Raw genomic sequence first — 25840 nt, 5'->3', positions numbered from 1 at the left:
ATTACCTCACCGCCACCCACCCAGCTCCTGGCTTCCAAGAATTGCCTGTTCCCCTCCCCTTAAGGAATCTCGGGCCCTCGTCGTCATTCCCAAAGTACCGTTTGCATTGTACTTTGACCTTAATCCTTACCCTTCTTTAGAGTGAAGATTTACGATCCCTGCAACTTTCTTTAACGTCCCTTTACCAAGCCCTCCTCAAATACCCCAGCCTCTAGAGGTTTGTTCCTATAGAAGAGATCTGACAGCGTCCCTTCCCATTCAGGAATTCCATCTCTGACACTTCCTCCCTCCAGTTTCAAGGATTTTGCTGATCCTTGTGACCCTTGGTTCTGTTTCTCCTGTGGTCTCTATGTGTTCTCTGTCACATTTTTTTTTATCTCTACATACCACTTATTTCAGGATCAGCTAAACCTTGACCTAAGAAGAAAATGTGTTGGGAGGAGGTGGGGGGAGCCTTAGCTGTCTCACTCAGGCTTTTCTGGACAGAAGCGTGTTTCTGAAGGATGCAGCAAGTTTTGAAAAAGTTCCTATTAGATTACACTTTGTTGACTACCCAGGATCAGCCACCACAAGGGATGAACAGGCCTGCATGGAAACTGTATGAGATTGTGAGAAATTGTTTTGGATTACTTAATATTACACTTGTCTTTGAGGAATCACAGAGTAGAGTGTCTTCCCGCTCCTGTCCAAATCCAGAAGGAGTCATTTATTTATTGTCTGTGGCTTACTGGAATAGTTTCGGTTAATTCCATAAGGGCTTAGGCCTAGGGTGGAGTTGGGGGTAACTGGGAAAAGGAACATGAGACATTAGAAAGAGTTTGTACATGCAGAATCAGGACTCCTGGGTTCAACATGTGAACAACAAGTGACTTCCTCACGTGACCTCTATAGTGAACTTTTTGGGAGAACGGCCCCCTCTGTGGGCATCAGTGCAGTAATAGGCTACTTGTAGGATGTGGGTTGGAGGAAAAATTAGACTTGGTTTATTTGTTTATGAAACATTCTGGGTTTCTCAGCAAAAGGCATTTCTTAGTGGTATAGCTGACCTGAGAGTTTATCTTCATTATGATCTCTCTATTGGGTCTTTCTAGTTGACAGCTATCGCCGTACCATTTGGTACAGCTATCCATTTCTTTTGAAAGACAAGCTCCAGGCCTGCTTCCTTTGCCTTGCTTGTTTTCCCCACTACATGTAGTTGCTGACCACTTGTGCTGTTCCTCTTGGACTTGATCCGTAACTCCAGATTCTATAGGTAGAAAGTGTGTTTGTGGGAAAGCTCTCTGAGGAAGATGGCTGGAAAAGAGAACTTGGAGTGAGGTGGGACTCAGGAAACTAGTTGCTCCCTTGTATGGTATGTCTCTCTTGGTCGATGCTAGTGAAGAGGGCATGTGAAGTTCCGTTTATCTTCCGACTCTCGGTCTTTTTGGAAGTAATCACACTTCCTCTTCCCACTTCTCCCTTGTCTCCCTCTTCGTTTGTTAGCTGGTGTGCAGTCTCCTCATCCTCCTTTTTAGGCATAGTTTTACTCCTTGGAAACACTCCCAAAGAGAAATCATATTTCCCCCAGTTTCCCTGCTTCATTCTCAGAGCTGGGTCCATGTTGCATGAGAACATGTTTGCTGAACGCCATCCAAAGCAGCAAATTGAGATTCTTTGATTTGGGGAAGAAGTTTGGGAGGATCCTTTCATTAATTGGCATGAGACAAGAGAGGGCCTAGTCCGAGCACATTTGGGGCTTGCAGCAGGGAGAAACAGTTCAGAGAGAGGTGAGTGCACAGGTTACTTTCTTTGCCATCTGTCTGTTTCAGCAGGGGCTCCCAGAGCTGGCTTGGGCTGTCTGACTGGAATCTGCTTATACCAGCTCCCATGGCCCTGCATAGAGACTTCTCAGCATGATTCAATATTGACTTAACTACCCCAAGATCACTGCCTTCCCTACCTTTCTGCTGCTGGCTTGAGAATGCCCTCCTCCCTGATGCCAGTCCCCCACTGGGGCTTTGGAGAAACATTTACATGAGCCTACTTCACTTTTGACCCTGAGTTTCTACAAGGAAAAAATAGTAATCTCTACCTTGTCCATTGAGGTCAAGGGGGGAATATGAGCTGAGCCCTACTGAAAGAAAGGTTTGAGATAGACTTTTAAGATACGCAGAACAGGCAGCTAGGGTGGATGCGGAGTTTCTCTGAAAGAGCAGTTTCTTTTTTAAAATTGTTATCAAAGGTGGGGTGCCTGGCTGCCTCAGTTGGTGGAATACACAACTCTTGATCTCTGGTTCGTAAATTCAAGCCCCCACATTGAGTGTAGAGATTACTTAAGGGGGATCCGTGGGTGGCGCAGCAGTTTAGCGCCTGCCTTTGGCCCAGGGTCTGATCCTGGAGACCCGGGATTGAATCCCACATCGGGCTCCCAGTGCATGGAGCCTGCTTCTCCCTCTGCCTGTGTCTCTGCCTCTCTCTCTCTCTCTGTGACTATCATAAAAAAAAAAAAAAAAAAAAAAGAGATTACTTAAAAAAAATATTAAAAAAAATTATTGGGGCACCTAGGTGGCTCAGTGGGTTAAGCGTCTACCTTCAGCTCAGGTCATGATCCTGGGGTCCTGGGATCGAGCCCCACATCGGGCGCCCTGCTCTGCGGGGAGTCTGCTCCTACCTCTCCCCCCTTCCCCACCCCCACTTGTGCTCTCTCGCTCACTCTCTCTCTCAAATAAATAAAAATTTTATTTTATTTTATCTTATTTTATTTTTAAAGATTTTATTTATTCATTCATGAGAAAGAGAGAAGCAGAGACACAGGCAGAGGGAGAAGCAGGCTCCATGCAGGGAGCCCGACGAGGATCTTGATCCCGGGTCTCCAGGATCAGGCCCTGGGCTGAAGGCAGCGCCAAACCGCTGAGCCACCGGGTGCCCATAAATAAAAATTTAAAAAAATTATTATCAAAGGCAAACATGCATTTGGTAATAAATCTGATGGTACTTAAGAGTTTATGATGAAATCTATAGTCCCTTTCCATTCATCCCACTCCTGCTCCTTTAGAGTTGACATCTTAATTATCTGTGTTTATTTCTGAAGGTTATCATCATAGCACTAGATAAAATGCTTGTGCCTCTTTTCTGATTAATTAATTGTTACAAAAGAGGATTGAACTTTAGAGGGTTTACACTTTTTGTTTCTATAATTGTCATTTTTATTAATTAGAAGCCTGTGTAATTGTAAATAGCATACGTGAACTTCCTTTTCTTTTTCCATGAATTTGTAACAGTCTCTCTTAACGACCCACCTTGTAGGATGAAGATAGTGGCTTCACTACCCTTTTTTCCAACTCACATGATCCATCTCTGAGGGGGAAAATTGAGCTTGCCTACCTGCTTGGAAATCAGATGATCTCTTAAGACAATTCTGTGAAAATACAGGAACATGTAAAAACATGAGGATTGGTCTAAATCAATCCATATTTTTCTAGTCCCCCTAAGAAGGGAATGGTCATTAACTGGGTGAGGGGATTGATTTGGGGCTTTTACCTTTCCTGTCCTAGCTGAGACCAATCCAGGAAGTCATTTAATGGAGACCAGTACTGGGTTGGAGGGTTGTTTGCATGGAATCTTTTGAGGTGATCAGAAGTGGGAAACCAGGTTAAACATCCCCTCCCCCTAGAGTTTTTACAGACATTTACTTAAATGCTAGGTCATACAGAAAACATGTATGTACACCCTCTCTGTCCTCTATAGCCCTAAACAGCCTCTTGATACTCAGACGAGGATTCCCTACATTGTGCAGTTAGCTGTGGAGCCCAATCAGTTGTTAATTTTCCTCCACTTCCACCCCAGTGCCTAGCAGCCAGCTGGTTGGCTGGGAGGGGAGGGGAGGGGAGGGGAGGGGAGGGGGCCCCCTCTTGGGTTCCCTTTGTCATCTAGTTTGAAGGCCAGTTTAGGTTCCCAGTGTGAAATATGGAGCCTCTGTTGTTTAAACGCTCTTGAGAGCGTACAAGCCATTTGATATTAAAGATTTAGATTTTCTTCCAAAGGGGAAGGATGATGAATACACCCTGTTCCTTTTTTCTCTCTTTCTTTAGAATGGTTACTTAACAAAGCTTACTTACCAATCCCATTCCCATTTCTTATTGTCTAAATTGGCAACTCAACTTGCTTCAGATGCAGGCAGTCCTTGAGGCTCAGAGAGGCAAGGGAGGTCCAGCTCCAGTTTAGTAGTTTCTAGAGGCAGAGCTACTGGAGAGGAGTCCAGTTTTCCTGCATCTCTTGACATCATCTGGTTCCCTGGGGGAATAAAGACTGTCAGATGGGAGATCTGGTCAGTGGAGAACTCCCCTGAGTACTGTGTGTGATTCGGGATTACTGGCTGAGCCCTGGGATTAAATACATACATACATACATACATACATCCTTTCCTCCCCTCCTGGTGCTAGTAATAATCCCAATTGTGATCACTTGGTGCATCTGCTGTATATCCTAGTGAGGATTGAGGTGCTATATGTAGGAAGGATGTCTTTATGTCTTTATATCCCTTGGAAGTTTTGAAAAGTAGATTTCAGGAGCTTTTGATAACTTAGAAGTCTCTGGAGTAGAGGAAAGGGGAAAGGTTTGTCAAGCATAGAGAGATGGAGAAAAAAAAGTTGGTTGTATAAATTGATCGAGACTATCATGTGAGTTTTTCAGTAGACCTAAAAGGTGGTGGTCTTAGTTGAATTAGAATGACCCTCTGGTGCGCGGAGTGCCCTGCAAAGGTGTGGCAAGGAGTGATTAAAGCTTTCTTATTATTTCTGTGTAACATGAAGTTGCGAGTAGAGACAGATCCACATAGGCAGCTATGCTGGTTCTACTGCTCAGAGGGCGCTGCCTAATTTTAGGAGAGAGCATGATGAACGAGTTCCCAAATTTTTACTGATACCAAGTTCAAGCTGCATCAGAGAAATTCAGTGATAGGAACTTCTCGTTTGACAGAGTTGGGAGAAAGATAAACTGAAGTAGCCTTTTTTGGTGATCTCTGAGAACAGAAGAGTTTTCCATCTGTCTTCCTGTGAGACTTTAGTGGTGACTGCTGGGAGGCAGGGACCTAGGCTATATAGTATTGGGCAAAGCAGAGTAACTTTGATTCTTAACATTTCAGAGATACAAGAAGAGGCACTGAAAGGGTGGTGGTGGAAAATGAGGCTTTCCAGAGTGATTAGAGAATTTGTATCTCAAGCCTCCTACCAAAGTTACATGCACCCAGATTCACTAGCATCAAAGGCGATGTCACTAATAGTTGGAAATTACCTGCATTTCAGTACTACAGTAGATTCTGCTTTCCTCTTGCTCATGCTCTTGAGTTTATCTTAGACTCACTTTTAAAAAAAAGATTTTATTTATTTATTCATGAGAGACACACACAGAGAGAGGCAGAGACATAAGCAGAGAAAGAAGCAGGCTCCATGCAGGGAGCCCGATGTGGGACTCGATACTGGGACCCCAGGATCATGCCCTGAGCCAAAGGCAGGTGCTCAACCCCTGAGCCACCCAGGCATCCCTTAGACTCACTCTAATTTGTGTTTTTGTAGAGTGGCCTCTGAGGCCATTGTTGGCTACAGTCAGACTCTGGAACTGGGTTGATCTGACATTAACAATGTGCCTCTCCCAGTCTTTGCTTTGAAATTTCCTTCTGTTACATACTATTCTAATCTATTCTGATTTGGTGAGGCTCTGAAGAATTGTTCTAGGAGGGCAGTGGCTTTTGTCAGCAAATATTCTCTCACTCCAGAGAGGGATTCTTGATGATGTGACTCCTGTTCCTCCTTGTTCTTTGGATGTTACAGTCTCATGAGCTCTAGCTGAATTCTTTTTGCCTTCTCCCAGGCTTTCCAATTCCTGGGCTCTCTGTATGATAATGGAGAAAGTCGTGTTAGGGTAAGAGATAGCTGTCAAAAATGTTTTAGGAGATTCTCAATGAATATAGCTCTAATCCACTTTACTTATAAACAGTATATGTGTGTGCACACACACATGCACATACACCGTTTACTAAATTGTTAGGTGATTAGGATTCAGCTAATAGTTATTGAGTACTACTGTATGCCAGGGACTGTGCTAGATTTTTTTACACTCATGAAGTTTTTCCACACAGCAACAATGAGAAGTAGATATGTTTTTCCCATTTTGTGGTTGAGGAATCTGAAACTCAGAAGATATATGGTTTGTGTAAGTTCATATACCTCATAATGGCAGATCCAGGGTCTTGAATCCCAGCCTGTTTGACTCCTAAGTTCAGGAGTTTCTCCACTATACTTCAGCTGCTGTGGCACTAGAGAAAAAGGGAATGATGTCATGAAGGCACACAAGCAGAGAAATGGCACACTTCAGCAGGATTGATGATTATTTTAGAGCTGTTTTCTTCTAAATGAAGCCGTGATGGTATTTGCTGGCCCTTATTCCTTCGGACCTCTGAGTCTGAAAGGAAGGTAAGAAAGTATCTGTGACTAGAAAAACACATCAGGACTTTGATACTAGGGGCGTTTGACCGGCTCAGTCAGAAGAGTGTGCGACTCTTGATCTCAGAGTCTTCAGTTGGAGCCCCACATTGGGTGTAGAGATTCCTTAAATAAAAATAAAACTTAGGGACGCCGGGGTGGCTCAGAAGTTTAGCGCCTGCCTTCTGCCCAGGGTGTGATCCTGGGGTTCTGGGATCTAGTCCCACATCAGGCTCCCTGCATGGAGCCTACGTCTCCCTTTGCCTATGTCTCTCTCTCTCTCTCTCTCTCTCTCTCTGTGTCTCTCATGAATGAATAAATAAAATCTTTAAAAAAAAACTTAAAAAAAAAGGCTTTGATACTAAATTGAGGTGAAATGCTTAGGACCTGTGTACAGAGTGTTATATGAGTAAGGCAATACAATTTAATGAAGAAAAGAGAAAGGTTATTGGCAGGCATGTCAAGGGAGACACAAGAAGAGCACAAAGATAGAAAAGCATTTGAAGAGTTAGGGACAAGGGAATAAGACCAAAATTGCTTCCCAGTCTACCTGAAGAATTTGTAAACCTGTATAATGATAACATATAAAGCAGCATTTCGCAGATACAAGATAGGAACAGAGGCTTAGCTGAGTAGCTAAGTGCAGAAGGAAGGAAGAGTAATGGGATCAGCAGTGGAGGTAGTCAGGGAAGGCTTCCTGGGAGATGACTTTTCATCTGATTTTGAAGGAGTCCAGGAAGACAAAAGAAAGGAGAGGCTTGGGAAGATTTCATGGTGGATGAAAGAAAGACCTGAGGATGGCACCACTAACCAGTGTGTGTGTGTGTTTCCCTTTCTGTTCCTTTCTCCCTCCTTCCTCCTGTAGCTTGGAAGCTCGAAGTCTGGCTGTGGCCATGGGAGACATGGTGGTGGAACCTGCCCCCCTGAAGCCAACTTCTGAGCCCACTACTGGCCTGCCAGGGAATAATGGGGGTTCCTTGCTAGGCGTCATCACAGAGGGGGTTGGGGAACTGTCAGTGATTGACCGTGAGGTGGCCCAGAAGGCCTGCCAGGAGGTGCTGGAGCAAGTCAAGCTTTTGCATGGAGGCGTGGCCATATCTAGCACAGACACCTCCCTGGAGCTGGTCAATGGGGATGTTCCGGACAGTGCTATCCGTTGCCTGGATGATCCACCTACCCAGATAAGGGAGGAGGAAGATGAAATGGGGGCCACTGTGGCCTCGGGCACAGCCAAGGGAGCAAGGAGGCGGCGGCAGAACAACTCCGCCAAACAGTCCTGGCTGCTGAGGCTATTTGAGTCAAAACTATTTGACATCTCCATGGCTATTTCATACCTGTACAACTCCAAGGAGCCTGGAGTACAAGCCTACATCGGCAACCGGCTCTTCTGCTTTCGCAACGAGGATGTGGATTTTTATCTGCCCCAGTTGCTTAACATGTACATCCACATGGATGAGGACGTGGGTGACGCCATCAAGCCCTACATAGTCCATCGTTGCCGCCAGAGCATTAACTTTTCCCTCCAGTGCGCCCTGTTACTTGGGGCCTACTCTTCAGACATGCACATTTCCACTCAGCGACACTCCCGTGGGACCAAGCTCCGGAAGCTGATCCTCTCAGATGAGCTGAAGCCAGCTCACCGGAAGAGGGAGCTGCCCTCCTTGAGTCCAGCCCCTGACATGGGGCTGTCTCCCTCTAAGAGGACTCACCAGCGCTCTAAGTCCGATGCCACCGCCAGCATAAGTCTCAGCAGCAACCTGAAACGAACAGCCAGCAACCCTAAAGTGGAAAATGAGGATGAGGTAAAATGCCTGGGAGGGGCAGCAGGGCAAGACAGCATGGAGACAGGATGTCTGACATACAGCTCCTCTGTCCTTTTCTCTCCTTCCCTCTGTTTCATTTCACTGATTAAAGCATGGGATGTCAGAGTGGAAAAAGACCTTAGAACTCCTGTATTCCAGCTGCTTCATTTTACAAAGGAAGAACTCCGAGACCTAGAGAGATAGCAGTGCCTTGCCTTAGGTCACATAGTTAATAGCAAAGCTGACACTCCTGACTCTGTCCACTTGTTTTCACTGCCATTCCATTAACTATTTACTTAGTAGGAACTGTGGCAGAGCCCTCCCTACCCTGACTTGAGACCTGGGGTATCTACCAGAACCTCTCAGAGTGGCAGCCGTCAGGGAGTAAAAGGGATGGTGTATGTGCTGGGAGCAGGAGTATTAAACAGAGCCTTGGCTTCATTCTCCTGATCTCTCTTCTTCATAACCCATCTGCCTCAGCCCTCAAAGAGCCTGCTTTTTGTTGACTTAAGAGTCAGGTTCATTCCCCATCACTGAGGCACCTGCAGAATGCCCTTGTGCCTGTCTTTCTTCAGGGGAAGGGATGTCTTAGCATTTGGGAGAAGCACAAAGGGAAGAGGGAAGCAGTCTTGGTATAGAGTAAATCTTGGGCATGCCTAGAGTCTAGTCAGAGACCTGGAGGCTAGAAAGAAGAGAAGCCTGCAGGGGCAGTTAGGGGTTTCCAGAGCAGGGAAGAGAGAAGCACATCAGTAGGTTATGCTCACCTTCAATTCTATGTCTGGATAGATAGCTTGGGGAGTTTCCATGGACAACCAAGTGTCAGTGACCTGGCGTCCCAGCCAGACAGTTATGCCCCAGTACCCGCCCCCCCCCCCCCCCCGCACCCCCGACTCACCGCTGGCCTGGCTCTCATCCTGGCTGCCAGCCCAGCCTAGAAAAGAAGGGAGAAAAGAACAAGGAATTTGCACTTGTTGGAAAATGCATATAGCCATGGTGCTGGCATCTGCCCCTGTGGGGCACATAACCCACCCACGATTTTGATACAATGGGACTTCTTTTCAGCTGCTTTCAATCAGAGTGCCTAGGGAAGGGAAAAGGCAGGAGGGTGGGAGACGACAGAGCCTGCTTTCTGGAAATTTGAGATTTTGTTATAATAGCGAAGCCAAAAGAGCTAACATTGGGCACTTTTCATGTGCCAAGCAGCATGCCAAGTACTTTGCATCTCATCCTCAATAGTCCTAAGAGACAGGGATTATTTTACCATCGAGGAGACAGGCTTAGAGAGAGGTGAGGTAATTTGCCCAGGGTCCCTCAGCTAGGCCTCAGATCACAGCCAGTGCTCCTAATCATCCAGCTGAGCCTTCTTGCTTATTTCTTAGCATCTGCTTTCCCAGACCCTCAGCTATTAGAGTCCACTTGGGGAAGAATGGCCTAGGCCCTCGCCATCTAGGTTTCTACAGTTCCATGCACAGGCAGAAGACCCCAACTGTTCTCAGAACCAGAATGGACCATTTTCTTTTCTGGTTGAGCTTGGCAGGGAAGTTAAGTTCAAAGTCATGAAGGGAGCTTGTTGCAGAATAAGAAGAATCATCCAGATCTGGTGGGACTAAGGTCCTGGAGAATTTGGGAGTTCTTCTCTTGGGGTCAAGCCCATAGCAGTATGTGCATGAGCAGCTTGTAAGTGAGCCCCTTGGTGCCTCCTGCCAGGCATGGTTTTTCTCTATTTGTATTGGGTAGTCCTGTCTTAGGACCAGAAAAGCTGAGGCCTTCGAGCTACCTTGTGCTGGTTCTTGGTCCCTCTTCTTTGGATCTAACTACTTCCCAGGATGGGACTGTGGGTGACTCTGAGACACAGGTATTCTCTGAGCGCTTAAATCCTCTGGGGTGGCTTCTCTGGCTGCCATTCTTCCCATCCTGGCTCCTTATCATGGATTTTTAGATCCAGGAAAAGAAGGAGGTATCAGATCCCTAGGTATTCCTAGGTTATCTGATGCTGGCAGAATGAGACACCTGAATCCATAGTGCATTCTTAGGAAACATGAGAGCAGAAGTGAAAGAATAAATATGAATATATCTATCTAGGGGTCTGAGCATTGGAGTCTTCGGCACAAAGGTCTCCCAGCCCCTTTGGCAGTTTGAGGATACGTCTGTCAAGGTTTTTGTTCCCCAAATACCAAGATTTTCCTCCTCTTGCTCCTCCTTTCCCCCTCATTCATTCACTCAACAAATGAGCTTATACAGTGTGCACAGCCCATGCCAGAGGCAGTGAAGGATGAAGGATAAAGTACGGCTCTTCCCTCCAGGAACTTGTAATGTGGAGACCCCATTATCTAAGAGCTTATTTAGTGTGTGACTCTCAATTTTGTATACTGAAACTTAACAGAATTTATCAGTTCTAACACTTTTTGGTGGAGTTTGTGACTCTCTTAAAAAGCTGTTTCCTGCATATAAGGAGGAAGTCTACAGCTTCCTAAACAAAGCACGTAATTATCTAAAGAGAAGCTCTGGAGGGTAAAGTGAGGCCACAGAAGAGAGGCCCTGGCTGTCTGCTTGTGCAGCTCTCTTCCTGCCTGGAGTCTCCCTGCACAGTCATCCTCTGCCCACATCTCACACAGGGTACTGTTTACTTTTAATGACAGATCTTTCACACTCTCCACTACAAGCCAAGGTCTCCTCACCATTGCAGCCCCCAAGCCTGCCACTTCACAGCAGTTTTTGTCAGCCTAATCAGAGGACTCTGCTCAGGTAGTCTTCCTTCCCATTAGTAACTGGATGGCAAACATTTTGGCCTAGCATGGGGGCCCAGGGAGCAGAGATGGTTTAAGTACCACCCACCCTGCCTCATGTAGTGGCACTCATGGCAGATCAGCTTTGTCTTTTCAGGACTATAACCTTTGTACAGAGAAATCTGCTGCATGTCACACTAGAAGCCCCAGTGAGCCTTCCAGCCTGATGGGGTGTGATGTCAGCTTCTTGGCCTCAGCTTTTCTCTTGGAGCTGACTCAGTGTGAGTGACTCAAGGCTAGAGTAGGAGAGAGGAGCAGGTCATGATATTCCTCCCTTCCCCCAAGGCTGTTAATGAGTCAGAGAGGACCTGTCTGTGGAAGAATCAGCTGGAGCATTGCTCATGGAGCTAGTATCCTCCCTGCTCTTCCTTCCACAACCAGCTCATGGAAAGAAATTGAACCACTAAGAATAGGCTGTGGCATCCTCATGCCTCAATTCTCCCTCCCACCTCTACCCAAAGCAGAGGAGTAGTTGCCTTGGGAGAATATTTGGCTTGCCTTCTCCCTCAAATTGCCCGTCTCCTCAGATTCTTCAAGGAATGACCTGACCATAGGACTCCAGTTAGAACAGAATGTAAACCATGAAATGGAATCAAGCAGATGCTTGAAATGATGATTGCAAAGTAGAAGCTCGGTGACCACTGCCTCCTGCCCTGGGAGCTCCCAGTACTTTGTCTCCTTGGTCCAGGCCCCTGCCCTCCTGCAGATTTATGCACACATATTACCCCTTCTCCCTGGGAGGCCTTGGTGGACAGAACCCAGGATGGGCCCGTGCACAAGCTGCAGTAGAGCTGCTGAAGGCGACTTTTACCACCAGCCCTTTCCCCTGTTGTGCTCACGGACATAAGTAAGACACAGGCACGGGGGGCAGATTTAGATAAATCTCCTAGGCTGGGACCTAGACAGCTGCTGCTTGCCTGCTCAGCTTTCTCAGGTGGATGCAACTAGGACCAGCTCCCCAACTTAAGTCCGAAAATTATAATTTACTGAGTGTGGCATGAAATAGCCGGACAGGCAGCTTGCAGAGGTTTGGTAGGTATGAAAGTTATCCATCCTTTCCCCCAGCAGCATCTAGCCCCAGAGGTGTCATGCTCATGGCTCTGGGGGTGTCCCTGTCACATGGTTCAAGGTTGGGACTGGCCTTCCCAGGATGATAATGAAGCTGATGGGAAAGGAGACACCGCTGGCACTAAGAGTTTAGCTCTTCTGCTTACTCCCTGACATTCCTAAGAAGCTGGAGGAATACAAGCTTTCCTGTATGGGGACCATGCAGCTTGTTAAATTCAGTCCCTTTGTGGTGATTTCCACGGAGAAGGATTTGGTTGGGAGCCTGTGAGTGGGTGAAGAGAAAGCAGGCAGCTTAGCTGCCCTGCAGCTCCCAGCTGTAGGGTTTGTCCTAGAGGGAGAGCTCAGTGCAGGCAGGGAGAAAAGGGGAAAAGCCAAGGGCCACTGTCTCTTCAACCCTTCTGACCTCAAGATCTGAGCCAGCCCTCCAGAGTCTCCCACAGTTGTCACGAATTTGGGCAAATGGTGTTTCTGGGTTGACTTTCTCTCAATAAAGCAGCCAGGTAGAGATACACAAGAGAAGCAGTTATGATCCAAGGTGGAGCTAAATTCTTTGCCTTTGTCTCTCTCCCCTCCCTCCCTGCCCCTCCTACTCCCCTTGCCCTCTGGCCCTTTCCCAGGAGCTCTCCTCCAGCACCGAGAGTATTGATAATTCATTCAGTTCCGTAAGTGGGGCCAGGCTGGGACTGGGTGGCAGGCTCCCCTCCCCCCCTCGGTGGCCGCATTTCCTCTCCGTCCCCAGGTCTTCTGAGTCCCCAGGCCAAGGCTGGAGTTAAAAGGTGTCTTTTCTTCCTGGGAGATCAGCCCCTTCCTCCCAGACCTCCCCAGTCTGGAAGAGTCTCCCACCCTTTGTCACCAATGCCTGGAGCCCAGGCTCAGTCCGTCCTTCTCCCAGACGTAGCTGGGATGCAGTGCGACTCAGCCACCAGTTCCTGGGTCTCTAGAGCAAACAGCTGGGAGAGAGGTAGAATTTACCCTGGATTGGAACCAAGAATTGCTTGGCAGAAACCCCCATGATCCTGTTTCTTCCCACCACAACCCTTTCCTCATGGCTTCTGCCATCAGATCATCAAATATTTATTCAGTTCTAAATGCTAGGCCCTGTGCTGGAGGAGCAGACTCCAAAAGGAAACAGGATTTGGCCTGAAGGAAAGTTTTACCTCCCCACAGCTGGTTTCCTTTTTTAGCTTCAACCACCTTTCTTCCAGGTGTGAGTTCTTCCCTTTCCCAGCTCACTGCCCAGGAGGTTCCTTAATCCACATTCTCCTTTCTTGTTCCCTCTGGACTAACCCCTGACCCTCTGGTCCCTCAGGGTCTCTCAGACCTTGTTGTTGGGCAGAGACGTGAGAGGAAATGCTGGACCCTCTGGGAGTTTTGGATGATTTTTTTTACATTTTCTTTTTGATTTGTCTTCCCAGTCAGTTTTCTCCATTCTGTGCTGATCCCCTTTCAATCATGATTCCTATCTCCTCCCCTGTTGGCAGAGCCTCTCTTGAGGCCTGGGGTCACATCTCCAACATGCCTAAGAAACATAGGGGCCCAACCTGATGCTGATTTGAGGATGGGAAGGAATTCTACCTTTTCTGATCTGAAATGACTATGAATTGGTTGGGGTGGAGGGTCAGTGACCATTTGCCACCTGAGTGGATGGATTGGGGGATCAGGATGAATGAAGGAGTGTTTCCAAATTTCCTCTTCCTTTCTTTTGTTTTCTCTATGAGGCCCCTGGGATATTTCCAGGGACCACAGAAGCCCAAGTTCTACTATCTTCCTGTCTTTGTCTCTTTTTAACCCTGTCTCCCAGAGCATTCCTGGTTGGTTCTGACACCCTGTTTGATTATTATGTGGGGCCCTGAGACAGCCCCCAGTAGTTTGAGAGGCTGAGACACAGGCTGTTCCTTTAAACCCTGGTTTTTTGCACATGCAGAGATGGACCTGGTACTACCCAGCTTTCAAAAGTAGCTCTTTTTTTTTTTTGCAGTGTGAGGGAGTGGGGGGTAGAAATTCTCAGTTCTCAGGAAACTAAGCAGGACCCACAGAGGGAGAGAAAGGTCTGTTCAGTGGAATACTGCTTTTTCTAAGAGGAGGAAATACTGTTCTTATCTAGCTGAGGGGAGCTGGGATAGGGATGCTGAGTGGCTACCTTTGATAAAGTACCCCTTATGGTAGAAAGACTTAGGCTGGGAAAAGAGCCCTTCTTTGTGTCCCTCTTTTCCCCCACCCTCACCTCACTCCCCAGACGGACTTTGTCCTTTCTGGGCATTGTGAAGTGCCCAGCCTGAGGAGCCAAGTTCACATCAGAGAGCTATTAGGGAAGCCTAGTCCCTGAGACGTAGGGGAAGAGAACCCAAGGAAGGATCACTGAAAGAGACATACCTGCAGGGCCTGTGTCAAGGGCCAAAAGGAGCTATTGCTTTTTCTACTCACTTCCCCGTACCTGCCTCCTTCCATCTGCTTTTTCTGTCCACTTTGATTGTTCCTTCATTAATGCAAAGTCTGCTCACCCCCTTCACATCCCCTGCATGTGCACTGACCCCTTTTAAGACATTGTGGGTGGACGGGGATGCTATGAAAGGTAACAAAAGTCATTTGAATGAAATAAATCCTTCTTTGAAAGAAGAGATAGTGACTCAGGGCACCCCTCCCTAGCTTCATGGGGCTCTTACAGAGCCCCTCAGCAGAGACTCAGCCCAAGGACCTGGAGATAGGTGAAGCATGACATGTCCAATATAACCATCTCTTCTCTCTGGATCTTGTGCCCCCATCCATCTTAAAGCCTTGAGACAGTTTGTAAGGAACTCAGGTCCAAGAGAAGAGGGGTGCCTCCCAGTGACACCAGATTCATACCCCCTTAACCCTGAAGAATCAGCCTGTGGAGGGGTATGCTGGCTTTTCTACCTATTCCCAGCTGAAGTTGTCAGGGGTAGAGTGATGAGACTCCCTACCAGTGCCAAAGGGTAGCTCCTTCCCTAGGGTTCTCCAGACATTGGGATCCCTGGTCTTCATGGCCAGGAGTGACTAAGTGGGTGGTCTACTTTTTTCTATGGTTTCTTCACCGTCTTTTACTTTACTACAACTCCCTGTAGCCCGTCAGACTGGCGCCTGAACGAGAATTCATCAAGTCCCTGATGGCGATTGGCAAGCGGCTGGCCACACTCCCCACCAAGGAGCAAAAAACACAGCGGCTGATCTCAGAGCTCTCCCTGCTCAACCATAAGCTCCCTGCCCGAGTCTGGCTGCCCACTGCTGGTTTTGACCACCACGTGGTCCGTGTGCCCCACACCCAGGCTGTTGTCCTCAACTCCAAGGACAAGGTAGGTAGGCTCTGGCCCAGATCCTACCCCTCATATCTCTTCTCCCATGGTTGTCCAGGTTTGTGTATACTTCCAGGGATGCCCCACCAACATCCTGGACTCCATGACTCATGTGCATGTGTCAATCTTGACTTTACCTCAGTGCTGTTATGATTCTGAGGGCCCTCTTGTCTCCCTTCTTGGCTCTTGTTTTTCTGGACCAAAGAGGCCTAATCTTTTCAGCTTGATTCTTCCTTCCCATGTCTCATGAGAGAGTTGCTCTCCAGTTTTCTTTCCACCCCTTTGGTAGCTCTTCCCTAGCCCTCCCATAACTCTTAGGCTTTCCAAGTAAAGTGACATGGAATAGAAAAATCCTCATTTCTTTTTTTTTTTTTTTTTTTAAGATTTTATTTATTTATTCATGAGACACACACAGAGGCAGAGACATAGGCAGAGGGAGAAACAGGCTCCCTTTAGGGAGCCCGATGTGGGACTCGATCCCAGAACTCTAGGATCATGCCTGAGCCAAAGGCAGATGCTCAACCACTGAGCCACCTAAATGTCCCGAAAAATCCTCATTTCTAAGACGTATTCCAATCATAGGAGACAAGAATGCCCGACTCATGTTGGAGAAAATTAGCTGAACTTGTCTGTTGATTGGAATGAGTACTAATGGTTCAGATTCTTCTTCAGAAGAAGCACTGAGGATTAGAACCCTGCTTATTAGAACAGTTGCTGGCTTTTCCCCAGTCTCTTGTCTGTCTTTAGGACAAGCCCCAGGTAGGCTTTTAGGCCTTTCAAAGGTAGTAATTGATAGTTTTGCCCAAGTACATCATCTGTACATATTGAAGCTCAGCTGAAACTGTTTTTTAAAGATTTTATTTATTTGAGAGAGACAGAGACAGAGAGACAGAGAGAGCACAAGCAGGTAGGAGAGGGAGACTCAGGCTCTCCGCTGAGCAGGGAGCCTCATGTTGGGCTTGGTCCCCAGACGCCGGGATCACGACCTGAGCCCAAGGCAGACGCTTAACCAGTTGAACCACCCAGGCACCCCTCAGCCGAACCATTTTCAACACCTGTGCATTCTCTCACCCAAATTCTTGAAATGCATGTTCACAGGACAAGTTCTTACCCTGAATGTGACATTCATAGTGTCAAGGGACTGACAGGTGAGGGGGTTAGAGCTAGGATTGGGCAGCTGGAAGGACTGGGTTAGCAGAGTTGAGATTGGGGGACAGTGGTGGAGATAAGTTGCAACTACTGTTTTCACACACTACCCCTCCAGGCTCCCTACCTGATCTATGTGGAAGTCCTTGAATGTGAAAACTTCGACACCACCAATGTCCCTGCCCGGATACCTGAGAACCGAATTCGGAGCACACGGTCCGTGGAGAACCTGCCCGAATGCGGTATCACCCATGAGCAGCGGGCAGGCAGCTTTAGCACCGTGCCCAACTATGACAACGATGATGAGGCCTGGTCAGTGGATGACATAGGCGAGCTGCAGGTGGAGGTGAGGGAGTTCCCAGGAGGTGGTACTGGGGCCCAGTATCCATTCTCTGGGAGCTTTTATTGTATTTGAGACAAGGCAACACACCCTGAGGCAGGCTGACACAAGTGCCCACACGAGTGAGATAGGTACTAATGGGGATGAGGGGGAAAGTTCTGAACAGTGCTAGTCTGGAATATTCAGGTGGAGTTCTTTTTCCTGCAGAAAGAATTTAGGTTAAATAAAAGGGTGAATTTCTAAGCCTAAGGGAGTAAGGGAAACTTAAAATATCTATTGAACATCTCTATAAAGTTGTCGTAAGAAAGTAGAGAATAAGTCATACATTCATTCATTCAAGAAATATTTATGTAGGGCCTTCTTTGTGCCAGCCTAGAATGCTGTGGGCTAGCAAACAAGATGGCTCCTGCCCACAAGGAGTTTATGACCTAAAAAGAGAAAGAACAAGACCAGTCAGGAGGTAGCTGTAATATGTGAGATCCAGGTTGTGCTACAGAGAGCGAGGCATTATGGTGGCACCTGAGGGGGTGGAACTTATTCCAGACTCAGGCCTGGGCACACACCAAGTGATTTCCTGAGGAAGAAATATGTCAGTGGGGGCCCAAAGATGGGTAGGAATTTGCTGGACAGAACATTCCTGGCAGAGGGAGTAGCAAATGTGCAGAGACTGGAAGACGGGACAGCTTGGCCCATTTGAGTAACTGAGGGACATTGTGTGTGTCTGTGATGTGCGGTGTGGGTGAGAAGTGAAAGGGAGGCTGGAGAGGTTGGCGTGAGCCAGATTGTAGGAAGGATCCTGTCAATTGTGGAAAGAAACTTGGATTCTGTGCTGGAGTTGTGAAAAGCCAGAGCCTCATTTTATGTAGGACTGTGACACAACCAGATTTGACTTTGTAAAGACAGATGCTCTGTCCTGGAGCTTACAGTCCAGTTAGGGAGATCGGACACAGACGTTTAATGGAAATCTGTTCATAGGATATACAACAAGGCCGTGTGCAGTAAGTGCCAAGTGGAGCTGAGAAGTGATCTGCTCGGGAGGAAGGAGAAGGGAAGGGCCTTGCTCTGGGCCTTGGGATCTGGTAGAATGTTTTGTATTTGAGAGAAATGGGGAGATAAGACTGAATGGCTGAGATTGAAGAAATGGTCAGAGGGCCTACTTGGGAGAAACTGTGTCCTGGACCCTATGGGAGAATGCAGCTGTAGCCATGGAGAACTCCTAGTGGAAGGCCACAAGTCCAGCTTTCTGTGGCAGTCATGGTGGTGGTGCGCAAACTTGAGTACACTGGGGGGTCTTCTGGGGAAAACTTGTTAAAAATTCAGGCTTCCAGATCTCGTTCCCGGTAATTCTACTTCAGACGGATGGTGGGATATAGCAATCTGAATTTTAGCAGCATTCCAGGTGATTCTGAGGAGGTAGTTCATACTTTTTTTTTTTTTTTTTTTGTAGTTCATACTTAAAGAAGCATTGCTGTAAGGGCTGTGTAAGTGCCCAGGTGTTTGGGGTCCAAGTGGTGAGGATGGTGTGCAAGTAGGGCACGCTTTCTGGAGCAGAGTCCAGAAGTGGGGAATGATCATGATGCAGAGGCAGCAAGCACACAGAGTTACTGGAGGAGCAGATGACAGAAGTGAGGCCCGTGTTTGGCACTTCTGACCTGTGGCCTCTGCTCTCCCAGCTCCCTGAAGTGCACACCAACAGCTGTGACAACATCTCCCAGTTCTCTGTGGACAGCATCACCAGCCAGGAGAGCAAGGAGCCTGTGTTCATAGCAGCAGGGGACATCCGGTATGGCCAGACCACCCTGCCCTGAGTTCCTCATCCCTCTCAGGCACTGCCTATCTCTGTCCCCTTCCTGTCTGTCAGCCTCTTTCCTTCTTTTCTCTCCTTACTCTGTCCTTGTCCTGAGGCCACCAAACTTGAGGCAGTGAAGGTACAGGTGGAGAAATTACTGGGCTCCCACAGAAGGAAGTTACGTTTTAAGAGGACTCCAAAGGGATGAAAGCACCAGAGGAAGGAATTAGAGCAACATTTCTTGGAGCAGGTCTGAGGACTACAACTGTCCGAATTAAGGGAGAGGGAGGAGAGCTTCTTGGAAATGCAGATGCCAGAGCCACACCTGATCTGAATCAGAGTCTGGGTCGGTCGAGGATGGAGGAATGGGGAGGGCCTAGTAACCTGCATTGCAACATGATTACAAACCACCAGGTTAGCAAAACTCAGCCCAGGTTTCTATCTCTGTGTGCCCAGAATCAAGGAAAGAGTGCAGGAAATGCCAGCTTAGACAGGGACATGAGGCTCTGGGGTAACTCCTCCAAGCAAATGATATAGTTTCTTCCTGCTAGACGGCGGCTCTCCGAGCAGCTGGCTCACACCCCCACAGCCTTCAGACGAGACCCGGAAGACCCTTCTGCAGTTGCTCTAAAAGAGCCCTGGCAGGAGAAAGTAAGGTGAGTTGGGAAGGGGTGGTCCCTAGGCACCTCCCAAAGCTTAGAGGCGACCACAGGTACTCACTGTGGCATATGTTGTCCTCCAGCCTCTCCCAAGCTGTCAGCGTCCCATGCGTCTGAGTCCTTGCCCTGTGGGGAGTTTGGTTTGGACTTTGAGCAGAAGACTTCTGGCATTAGTCCTATGACACCTTTTGCTTCTTTGTTCACAGGCGGATCAGAGAAGGCTCCCCCTATGGCCACCTCCCCAATTGGCGCCTTCTGTCAGTTATTGTCAAGTGTGGGGATGACCTTCGGCAGGAGCTCCTGGCCTTCCAGGTGTTGAAGCAACTGCAGGTAAGAGGGAGGAAGGAAGAAAGGGAACTCAGCCCAGCTGAGGTGAGCACACAGATTGTTAAGCAGCGTGTTCCACAGGGAACTCTGCTGGAGACCAGCTTCCTGCCCAGTCCAATGAAAGCTGGTGCTCCTTCCCCAGGAAGTACAGCCACTGGAACAGCTAGCTCCACAGCGACCCCTCGTGGCCCTTTAGTGACATGCACCTGCTATGTTCTCAATTTGGGGGACTGGATTTGTCCTTTAGTCCCGGCAGTTGGTTTACAGTGTGCTGAGATGTGGATTCCTTGAACCTTTGGATTGGTCGCCTGCAAGCAACTTCACCTGTTAATCCTCTTCTTTCTGTAAATATTGTCATTTTCTTAAGAGGCTTTCTCTGGACCTAAATCCTTTCCTGTCTTCTCCCTATTATTTGAATTTGGATTAATGGCCCACATTCTCTATGCTTGTGAGGTGTCTGTGGTTTCCTGTTCTCCCTGCCTTTTGGGGCTTTCTATTTAGTGCCTTTTTTTTTTTTTTTTTTTTAGATTTTATATATTTATTCATAGAGACACACAGAGAGAGAGCGAGCGAGCGGCAGAGACACAGGCAGAGGGAGAAGCAGGCTCCATGCAGAGAGCCTGACGTGGGACTTAATCCAGGGTCTCCAGGATCACGCCCTGGGCTGCAGGCGGCGCCAAACCGCTGCGCCATTGGGGCTGCCCTACTTAGTGCCTTTTCTTCCATACCTCCCAGTATCCTGTTGAGCCCTGGACTTTCACAACTCCCTGGTCCTCAGTGAGATCAATGGGTTTTACTCACTTGATGGCCTAGAATCCAAGGCCACAAGGATGGGAACCATCCAAGGCTGGGGACAGAGGGGATTTTAGCCCCTTCCCCTAGTTTGGAAAGATGACAGTGGCATGCATCTGTGTCTCCTCACAGTCCATTTGGGAACAGGAGCGAGTGCCCCTGTGGATCAAGCCATACAAGATCCTTGTGATTTCTGCTGACAGTGGCATGATTGAACCAGTGGTCAATGCTGTATCCATTCACCAGGTGAAGAAGCAGTCACAGCTCTCCTTGCTTGATTACTTCCTGCAGGAGCATGGCAGTTACACCACTGAGGCATTCCTCAGTGCCCAGCGCAATTTCGTACAGAGTTGTGCTGGCTATTGCTTGGTCTGCTACCTACTGCAGGTGAAGGACAGGTGGGTGAACTCCTTATCCTAACCTTGTTCCTTCGTGAGTGTTCTCACTTACTCTTCACCTCCTGTTGCCTAGATGTAAAAGTGGAATGAAAGCACATTTGTGTGCCATTAAACAGGGAGTACAGGGGCAGAGAAGTAAAGGACTTGTGAAAGGAGCAGGGTCGTCAGGGACAAAGGAGAATGAGGACAGGGAAAGCTGTGGGGGAAGGATACTTGAGGCACGGGGACAACACTGTGTACTGGGAGCTTGGGCCCCACTGCCTGGCAGAGTAGTAGGCAGTGGCATCATAGGTGGGCTGAGGTCAGGGCAGAAGAGCCTTCATTATGAGGTCAAGGGGCTTTATTTTGCAGGCAGAGGAGTGACAAGATCCAGGTTGTGTGTAGTGACCCCCCTCAGGGCGCTGAGGGTGAGGTTGGACATAACCAGGTCTTCAACAAAGCAAGAGGTACCGAGGTCCGGCCTGAGGGTAGTGGTAGAAAGAGAAAGAGAAGGTGGGTATGAGGAACATGGTGGCTCTACAGTTGCAACTCCCAGCCCTGAACTCTCTCTCTTGTTCCAACATTTGAATTTCAAAACTTTTAAGTATCTCTTGTTTTGCCCAGAGCTGTCATTTCTCCCACTATCACACTGACCTTTGTGAGGTCCAGCTTCACATATAGGCAAGCATGTTGGACAGAGATAATTACACCGCCTAGGGTCTTGCTTTTCTAGACGGTCTTCAGTGACTCAGGGTCAGCACCGTGAATGCTCCTGTGAGTTAAACCTCTCACTGGGCAGAGGGCAGCCTCCTGAGAAGGCAAAGATGCAGTGGCTGGTGCTCCTGGGGTTCTCGTGACATGACAGCACATGAAGATCTAACAGGGCTGCTTATCAGAAATCTAACATTTATTAAGTGCCTGCCATTCTTCTATTAAAACCAGACAAAAACCCTTTCAGGCAGGCTTTTCCTTGTGAGGGAAATAAGGGTCGGGGAGCTTGCAGAGGCTCTGCATGTGCAGGCTGATGGGAAATTTGGTTGCAAGCTTTAGACTGTCCCGGAAGAGGTATGATTTTGAACCCAGGGCCCAGAGAGCCTAGAGCTGAGCCCCAGATTGAGTAAATGGAGGGCAGGGAGGCAGGTGCTAGTCATGCCTCTGGGCTCTCCTGTAGAAAACTAGTATGTTTGGAAGATTAGAGTCCATCCCTTTAAAGAGGCAGAGGGGGCAGGCAGCTGGATAAACCTTTTATAAGAACTCAAAAAAAGAATGGATGTAGTGTAGCTGTGAATGAAATCAGCCACTGGAAAGAAGTGGCAACAGTGAATGACAGGCCCCAGACTGGAGTCAGGTGCAAGGTCTCCTTACCTGCTTCAGAACAAGCCCCGAACGGCTTTGCAGCCAGGAGCTAACTCCAGCAGCTCAGAGAGAAGCTGCCCCTCCGTAGCTTTGAGACCTTGTGCACCGAGGAGCCTCCGTTTCCTCACCTGTGAAACGAGAGGTTGGATGAGGACATCTAGAACCTTTCTTGCTCCCCAGATGGTGCCTGTGTTGGTAAATTTGTAATCCTTTCCCCACGGGAGAAGGACTGAGATAGGGCTGCTTCTCCCTCTGTCCCCCTATTGTGGCCAGTCAGGCCAAACCTAGAGAAGGTGGCTCCAGACCCAGAGCTCTTAGCCTAACAAAGCCTCTATTGACATGGAGTAGGGGGTGGGGGCTCGGAGGGGGAGTCGGTTATGCTGAATGGGCCAGGCTCACATGCTTAGCATGTTAATTGTTCCTCGTTCTGCTGGCCATTCATGTGGGAATCACAAAGACCTGGGAATTATCTCCCTCTAAGTCTTCTTCCTGCAGCAGGCCCCTAGTAATTGCCTCCTGAGATATTTTACATAAGGGATCTTACCATATGGTTAAAGCCTAGTCCTCGGAGGCCCCACACTATTCACTTAAACCCCACTCCGCCCACTCTTCTAGAGGGGCTCTGCTCTGCAGCGGGCTGACAGGAATTACCAGTAACACAGGTAAGTAGGTTCTGACTAGAGGTCTCCCACTGATGCCAGGGCTAGGCCTCTGAGACAATGGGCTGGAGCTACAGAGACCTTTTCTTGTTTCCTTCCAGGTTCTCTATTCAGAGGGGATCGCTTTGGGTGCTAGAAGCATGACTTTTAGAAAATGGGGATATTCTTAAGCTGTTCTAAGTTGTTAATTGCAATTTCAAAAAAAAAATCCTAATGATGGCAGTTTCAGACCCCAGATACTTAGTTTACTTCTCTGATTCCCTTCTTTCCACTGATTAGTTCTAGGTTCTAAGAGGTGGGGCCCAGAGTTGTAGGCAGCAACAAATTTGTCAGGAGGCTCCCCTAACCTGGTATCACGTGGTCAGGGCGTTGCAGCTTGAGGCTCCCGCCTCAGTCAGACTTACCACTGCCTCTTTCTCTCCTCTGCCCCCTCCTCAGACACAATGGAAACATCCTTCTGGATGCAGAAGGCCACATCATCCACATCGACTTTGGCTTCATCCTGTCCAGCTCACCCCGAAACCTGGGCTTTGAGACGTCAGCCTTTAAGCTGACCACAGAGTTTGTGGACGTGAGTCAGGAAGGAGCGGTGCCTTGCTGTGTTCTTTCTCTGTCATGGAAGAGGGAGCTGTGGGCTCCCCCCAAATTAGGGACAAACAGAATAGAAATAGCAGGGAGCCAGGGCAGGGCTAGCTGTCCCAGGAGGCTTCCTGGCTGATAAGAGAGTGGGGAAGTCAGAGAGTTCGGCATGTTTGTCCTGATGGAGGAAGTCCTGGCTGGCTTGTGAGCCCCTGTGCACACACAAGTCTCCCTTCGCAGGTGATGGGGGGCCTGGATGGCGACATGTTCAACTACTACAAGATGCTGATGCTGCAGGGGCTGATTGCTGCTCGGAAGCACATGGATAAAGTGGTGCAGATCGTGGAGATCATGCAGCAAGGTGGGCTGAGAAGAGGTCAGGTGTCTGGGGACAGGGCTGCGCCCATAGTGTTTCAGGTTTTCCACTTATGTTGGAGCCCCGGGGCATGGAACTTCCAAGAAGCGGATTCCACTTCAAGACTGGGGGTGGGGTGTCCCAGGTTTTCAGCTCTGCTGCCAGTTTGTCCTTTGGGACATTCTTCCTAACTCCTAACCAAGCTCTGGGTCCCAGGGATGGGGGCGGGGGGTGGGGCGGGAGCCCAGACTGCAGAAACTACCCCTTAGCCACCCTCTGGGAGAGAACAGCCCCATCTCCTGCTTCCAGGTCCCTCCCTGTCTTCCCATCCCTTGTCCTCCTAAATTTTTGTTCCCTTCTGTCCCTCTGGCTCTGTTCTTGCCAACCTTGGTGTTTCTGGTCACCATTTCCTTCCCTGTTGGCCCTTGACCACTGACTACCCTGTCCCCAGGCCCCTTTCTCTGCCCCAACACCCACTCCTCCCCATGAGCTGAAAGTATTTCCTCTCCACTCACCTTGATCTACTCTTACTGAGCCATTTCCTCACTGCCTTGCCACCTAGAGTCTCTTGTCCAGGATCTCTCTTCTCCCAGCTCTTCTGGGCCCTAGTCTCCATCCCCCTCCTCAAGACTGCCATGCACACTTGGGCTGAGCTGCCAGTCTCCTCCTCCTCCCCATCCCCGTCCCCACCCCACAGGTTGTCGCTGTTGCTCGGGAGCATCCCTGTCTGGCCCCGTGATGACGGTGGCCCAGGTCATCTGTGAGTGTCAGACGTAGCATAGGCAGAGGCCTGCAACCAGATAAGTGCCCAGCTCAGGGCCCATTCCCCAGCCCCTCTTCGCAGCCTTCCCTCTGGGTCCTGAGCCTCTGCTCCCTCCACACTCACCAGGGTCCATGTGGTGCTGGCTCCCCACACACCCTCACCTAGAGGGGCTTAGGAGTGTGGGATGAAGATGGGCTCAAGACAGCCCCCCCCCCCCCATTCCCCCTTCTCTTCCCAGGCAGAACTGGATCCACGGTCAGGGAGCACTCTGATGTGGGAGGGAAGGGGCACTTCAGATAGCCATGGCTCCCTCTGTATCACTTGCTGTGGCTGTTACCACTGCCCCTCCCCACTCCACTTTCCACCCCGTGACCCCATGCGCCCTCACCGCTTCCCCCAGGTTCTCAGCTTCCTTGCTTCCATGGCTCCAGCACCATCCGCAACCTCAAAGAGCGGTTCCACATGAGCATGACTGAGGAGCAGCTCCAGCTGCTGGTGGAGCAGATGGTAGATGGCAGCATGCGGTCTATCACCACCAAACTCTATGACGGCTTCCAGTACCTCACCAATGGCATCATGTGACACTCTCCTTCTCAGGCCCCGGAGTGGTGGGGGATTCAGCGGACCTTCTCTGGGAGGGCCCTTGTCTGAGAAAACCCAAACCAGGAAACCCCACCCATGGGAAATGGAAGGCAAGAAATACAGAGGATCATGTGATAACTGTAGAGCTTGCAGGGGGGGGTGGGAGAGCCAGCGGCAGGGCCCAGACTTGCAGGGGCTCCCCTGCCCCCAGTGGTGGCAGTGTCACCACCTGACAGACTGCAGGATTCGCTGCCCTCCAGAGAACAGAGATAGACATGAGGGGCACTGGGGCCTTTCTTCTGGCTGGTGTCCATGAGGTTCTTTCTGCAGGCCATCCGACTCTGTTCTAGGTCCCGGGAGTGGAGGGAGGGGGGCAGGAGTAGGTTCTCGGTCCAGAGGCTTGATCCTATGGTTGGCCTTTGGCCATGCTGCTGCCCAACTCTGTCCCCTCCCAGCTACTGGCCCAGGCCAAGTTCCCCTTGTCAGGTGGGCTCTGGCACAGGGTCCTGCACTTGCAGAGGTTCCCCATCCCAGGGGAGGGGAAGGGAAGGATCACCGCTCCTCCAGTGGACGAGGAGATCCACCTAGTCACAGGGAGTTCCTTGGCCTGATCCCTTCCCCCACCCAGGGAAAGCGCTCTCAACTTTTTATTTTTAATTTTTGTTTGAAATAAAGTCCTTAGTTAGCCGTT

At 49.0% G+C, this 25840-nt stretch overlaps 1 protein-coding gene and 1 long non-coding RNA gene across 5 annotated transcripts; one reads left to right on the top strand and one right to left on the bottom strand.

Moving 5' to 3' along the window:
- Window positions 1–1623: 1623 nt before the first annotated feature.
- Window positions 1624–25840, top strand: PI4KB (phosphatidylinositol 4-kinase beta). Of its 4 annotated transcripts, XM_025453032.3 has the most exons (13): window positions 1624–1766; window positions 7324–8260; window positions 12732–12776; window positions 15198–15425; window positions 16690–16917; window positions 18585–18694; window positions 19252–19356; window positions 19566–19689; window positions 20611–20876; window positions 23309–23441; window positions 23690–23810; window positions 24502–24564; window positions 24968–25840. In XM_025453032.3, exons 2-13 carry the CDS (start codon window positions 7352–7354, stop codon window positions 25147–25149), a joined length of 2514 nt encoding a protein of 837 aa, XP_025308817.1. In that variant the 5' UTR covers window positions 1624–1766; window positions 7324–7351; the 3' UTR covers window positions 25150–25840. The 4 variants fall into 4 exon arrangements, with proteins under 4 accessions (XP_025308817.1, XP_025308814.1, XP_025308815.1 ...); XM_025453029.3 differs by lacking the exons at window positions 1624–1766; window positions 12732–12776; XM_025453030.3 differs by lacking the exons at window positions 1624–1766; window positions 24502–24564.
- Window positions 17238–23412, bottom strand: LOC125752803 (uncharacterized). The gene is made up of 3 exons (XR_007403141.1): window positions 23275–23412; window positions 20488–22339; window positions 17238–20028 (listed from the first exon to the last, which is right to left on the bottom strand). It is a non-coding gene; the product is annotated as an uncharacterized LOC125752803 (long non-coding RNA).

The sequence above is a fragment of the Canis lupus genome, chromosome 17, assembly GCF_003254725.2.
Source record: "Canis lupus dingo isolate Sandy chromosome 17, ASM325472v2, whole genome shotgun sequence".
Lineage (NCBI taxonomy): Eukaryota > Metazoa > Chordata > Mammalia > Carnivora > Canidae > Canis > Canis lupus.
This window is presented reverse-complemented; position numbering and strand designations above follow the sequence as displayed.

Excerpts from the sequence above, each read along its gene's own strand:
- PI4KB (XM_025453032.3), top strand. The coding sequence starts at position 7,352 with ATGGGAGACATGGTGGTGGAACCTGCCCCCCTGAAGCCAACTTCTGAG. Across the intron at positions 12,777-15,197 it reads TTGATAATTCATTCAGTTCC|CCCGTCAGACTGGCGCCTGA; the intron begins GTAAGTGGGGCC and ends AACTCCCTGTAG. Across the intron at positions 20,877-23,308 it reads CTACTGCAGGTGAAGGACAG|ACACAATGGAAACATCCTTC; the intron begins GTGGGTGAACTC and ends CCCCCTCCTCAG.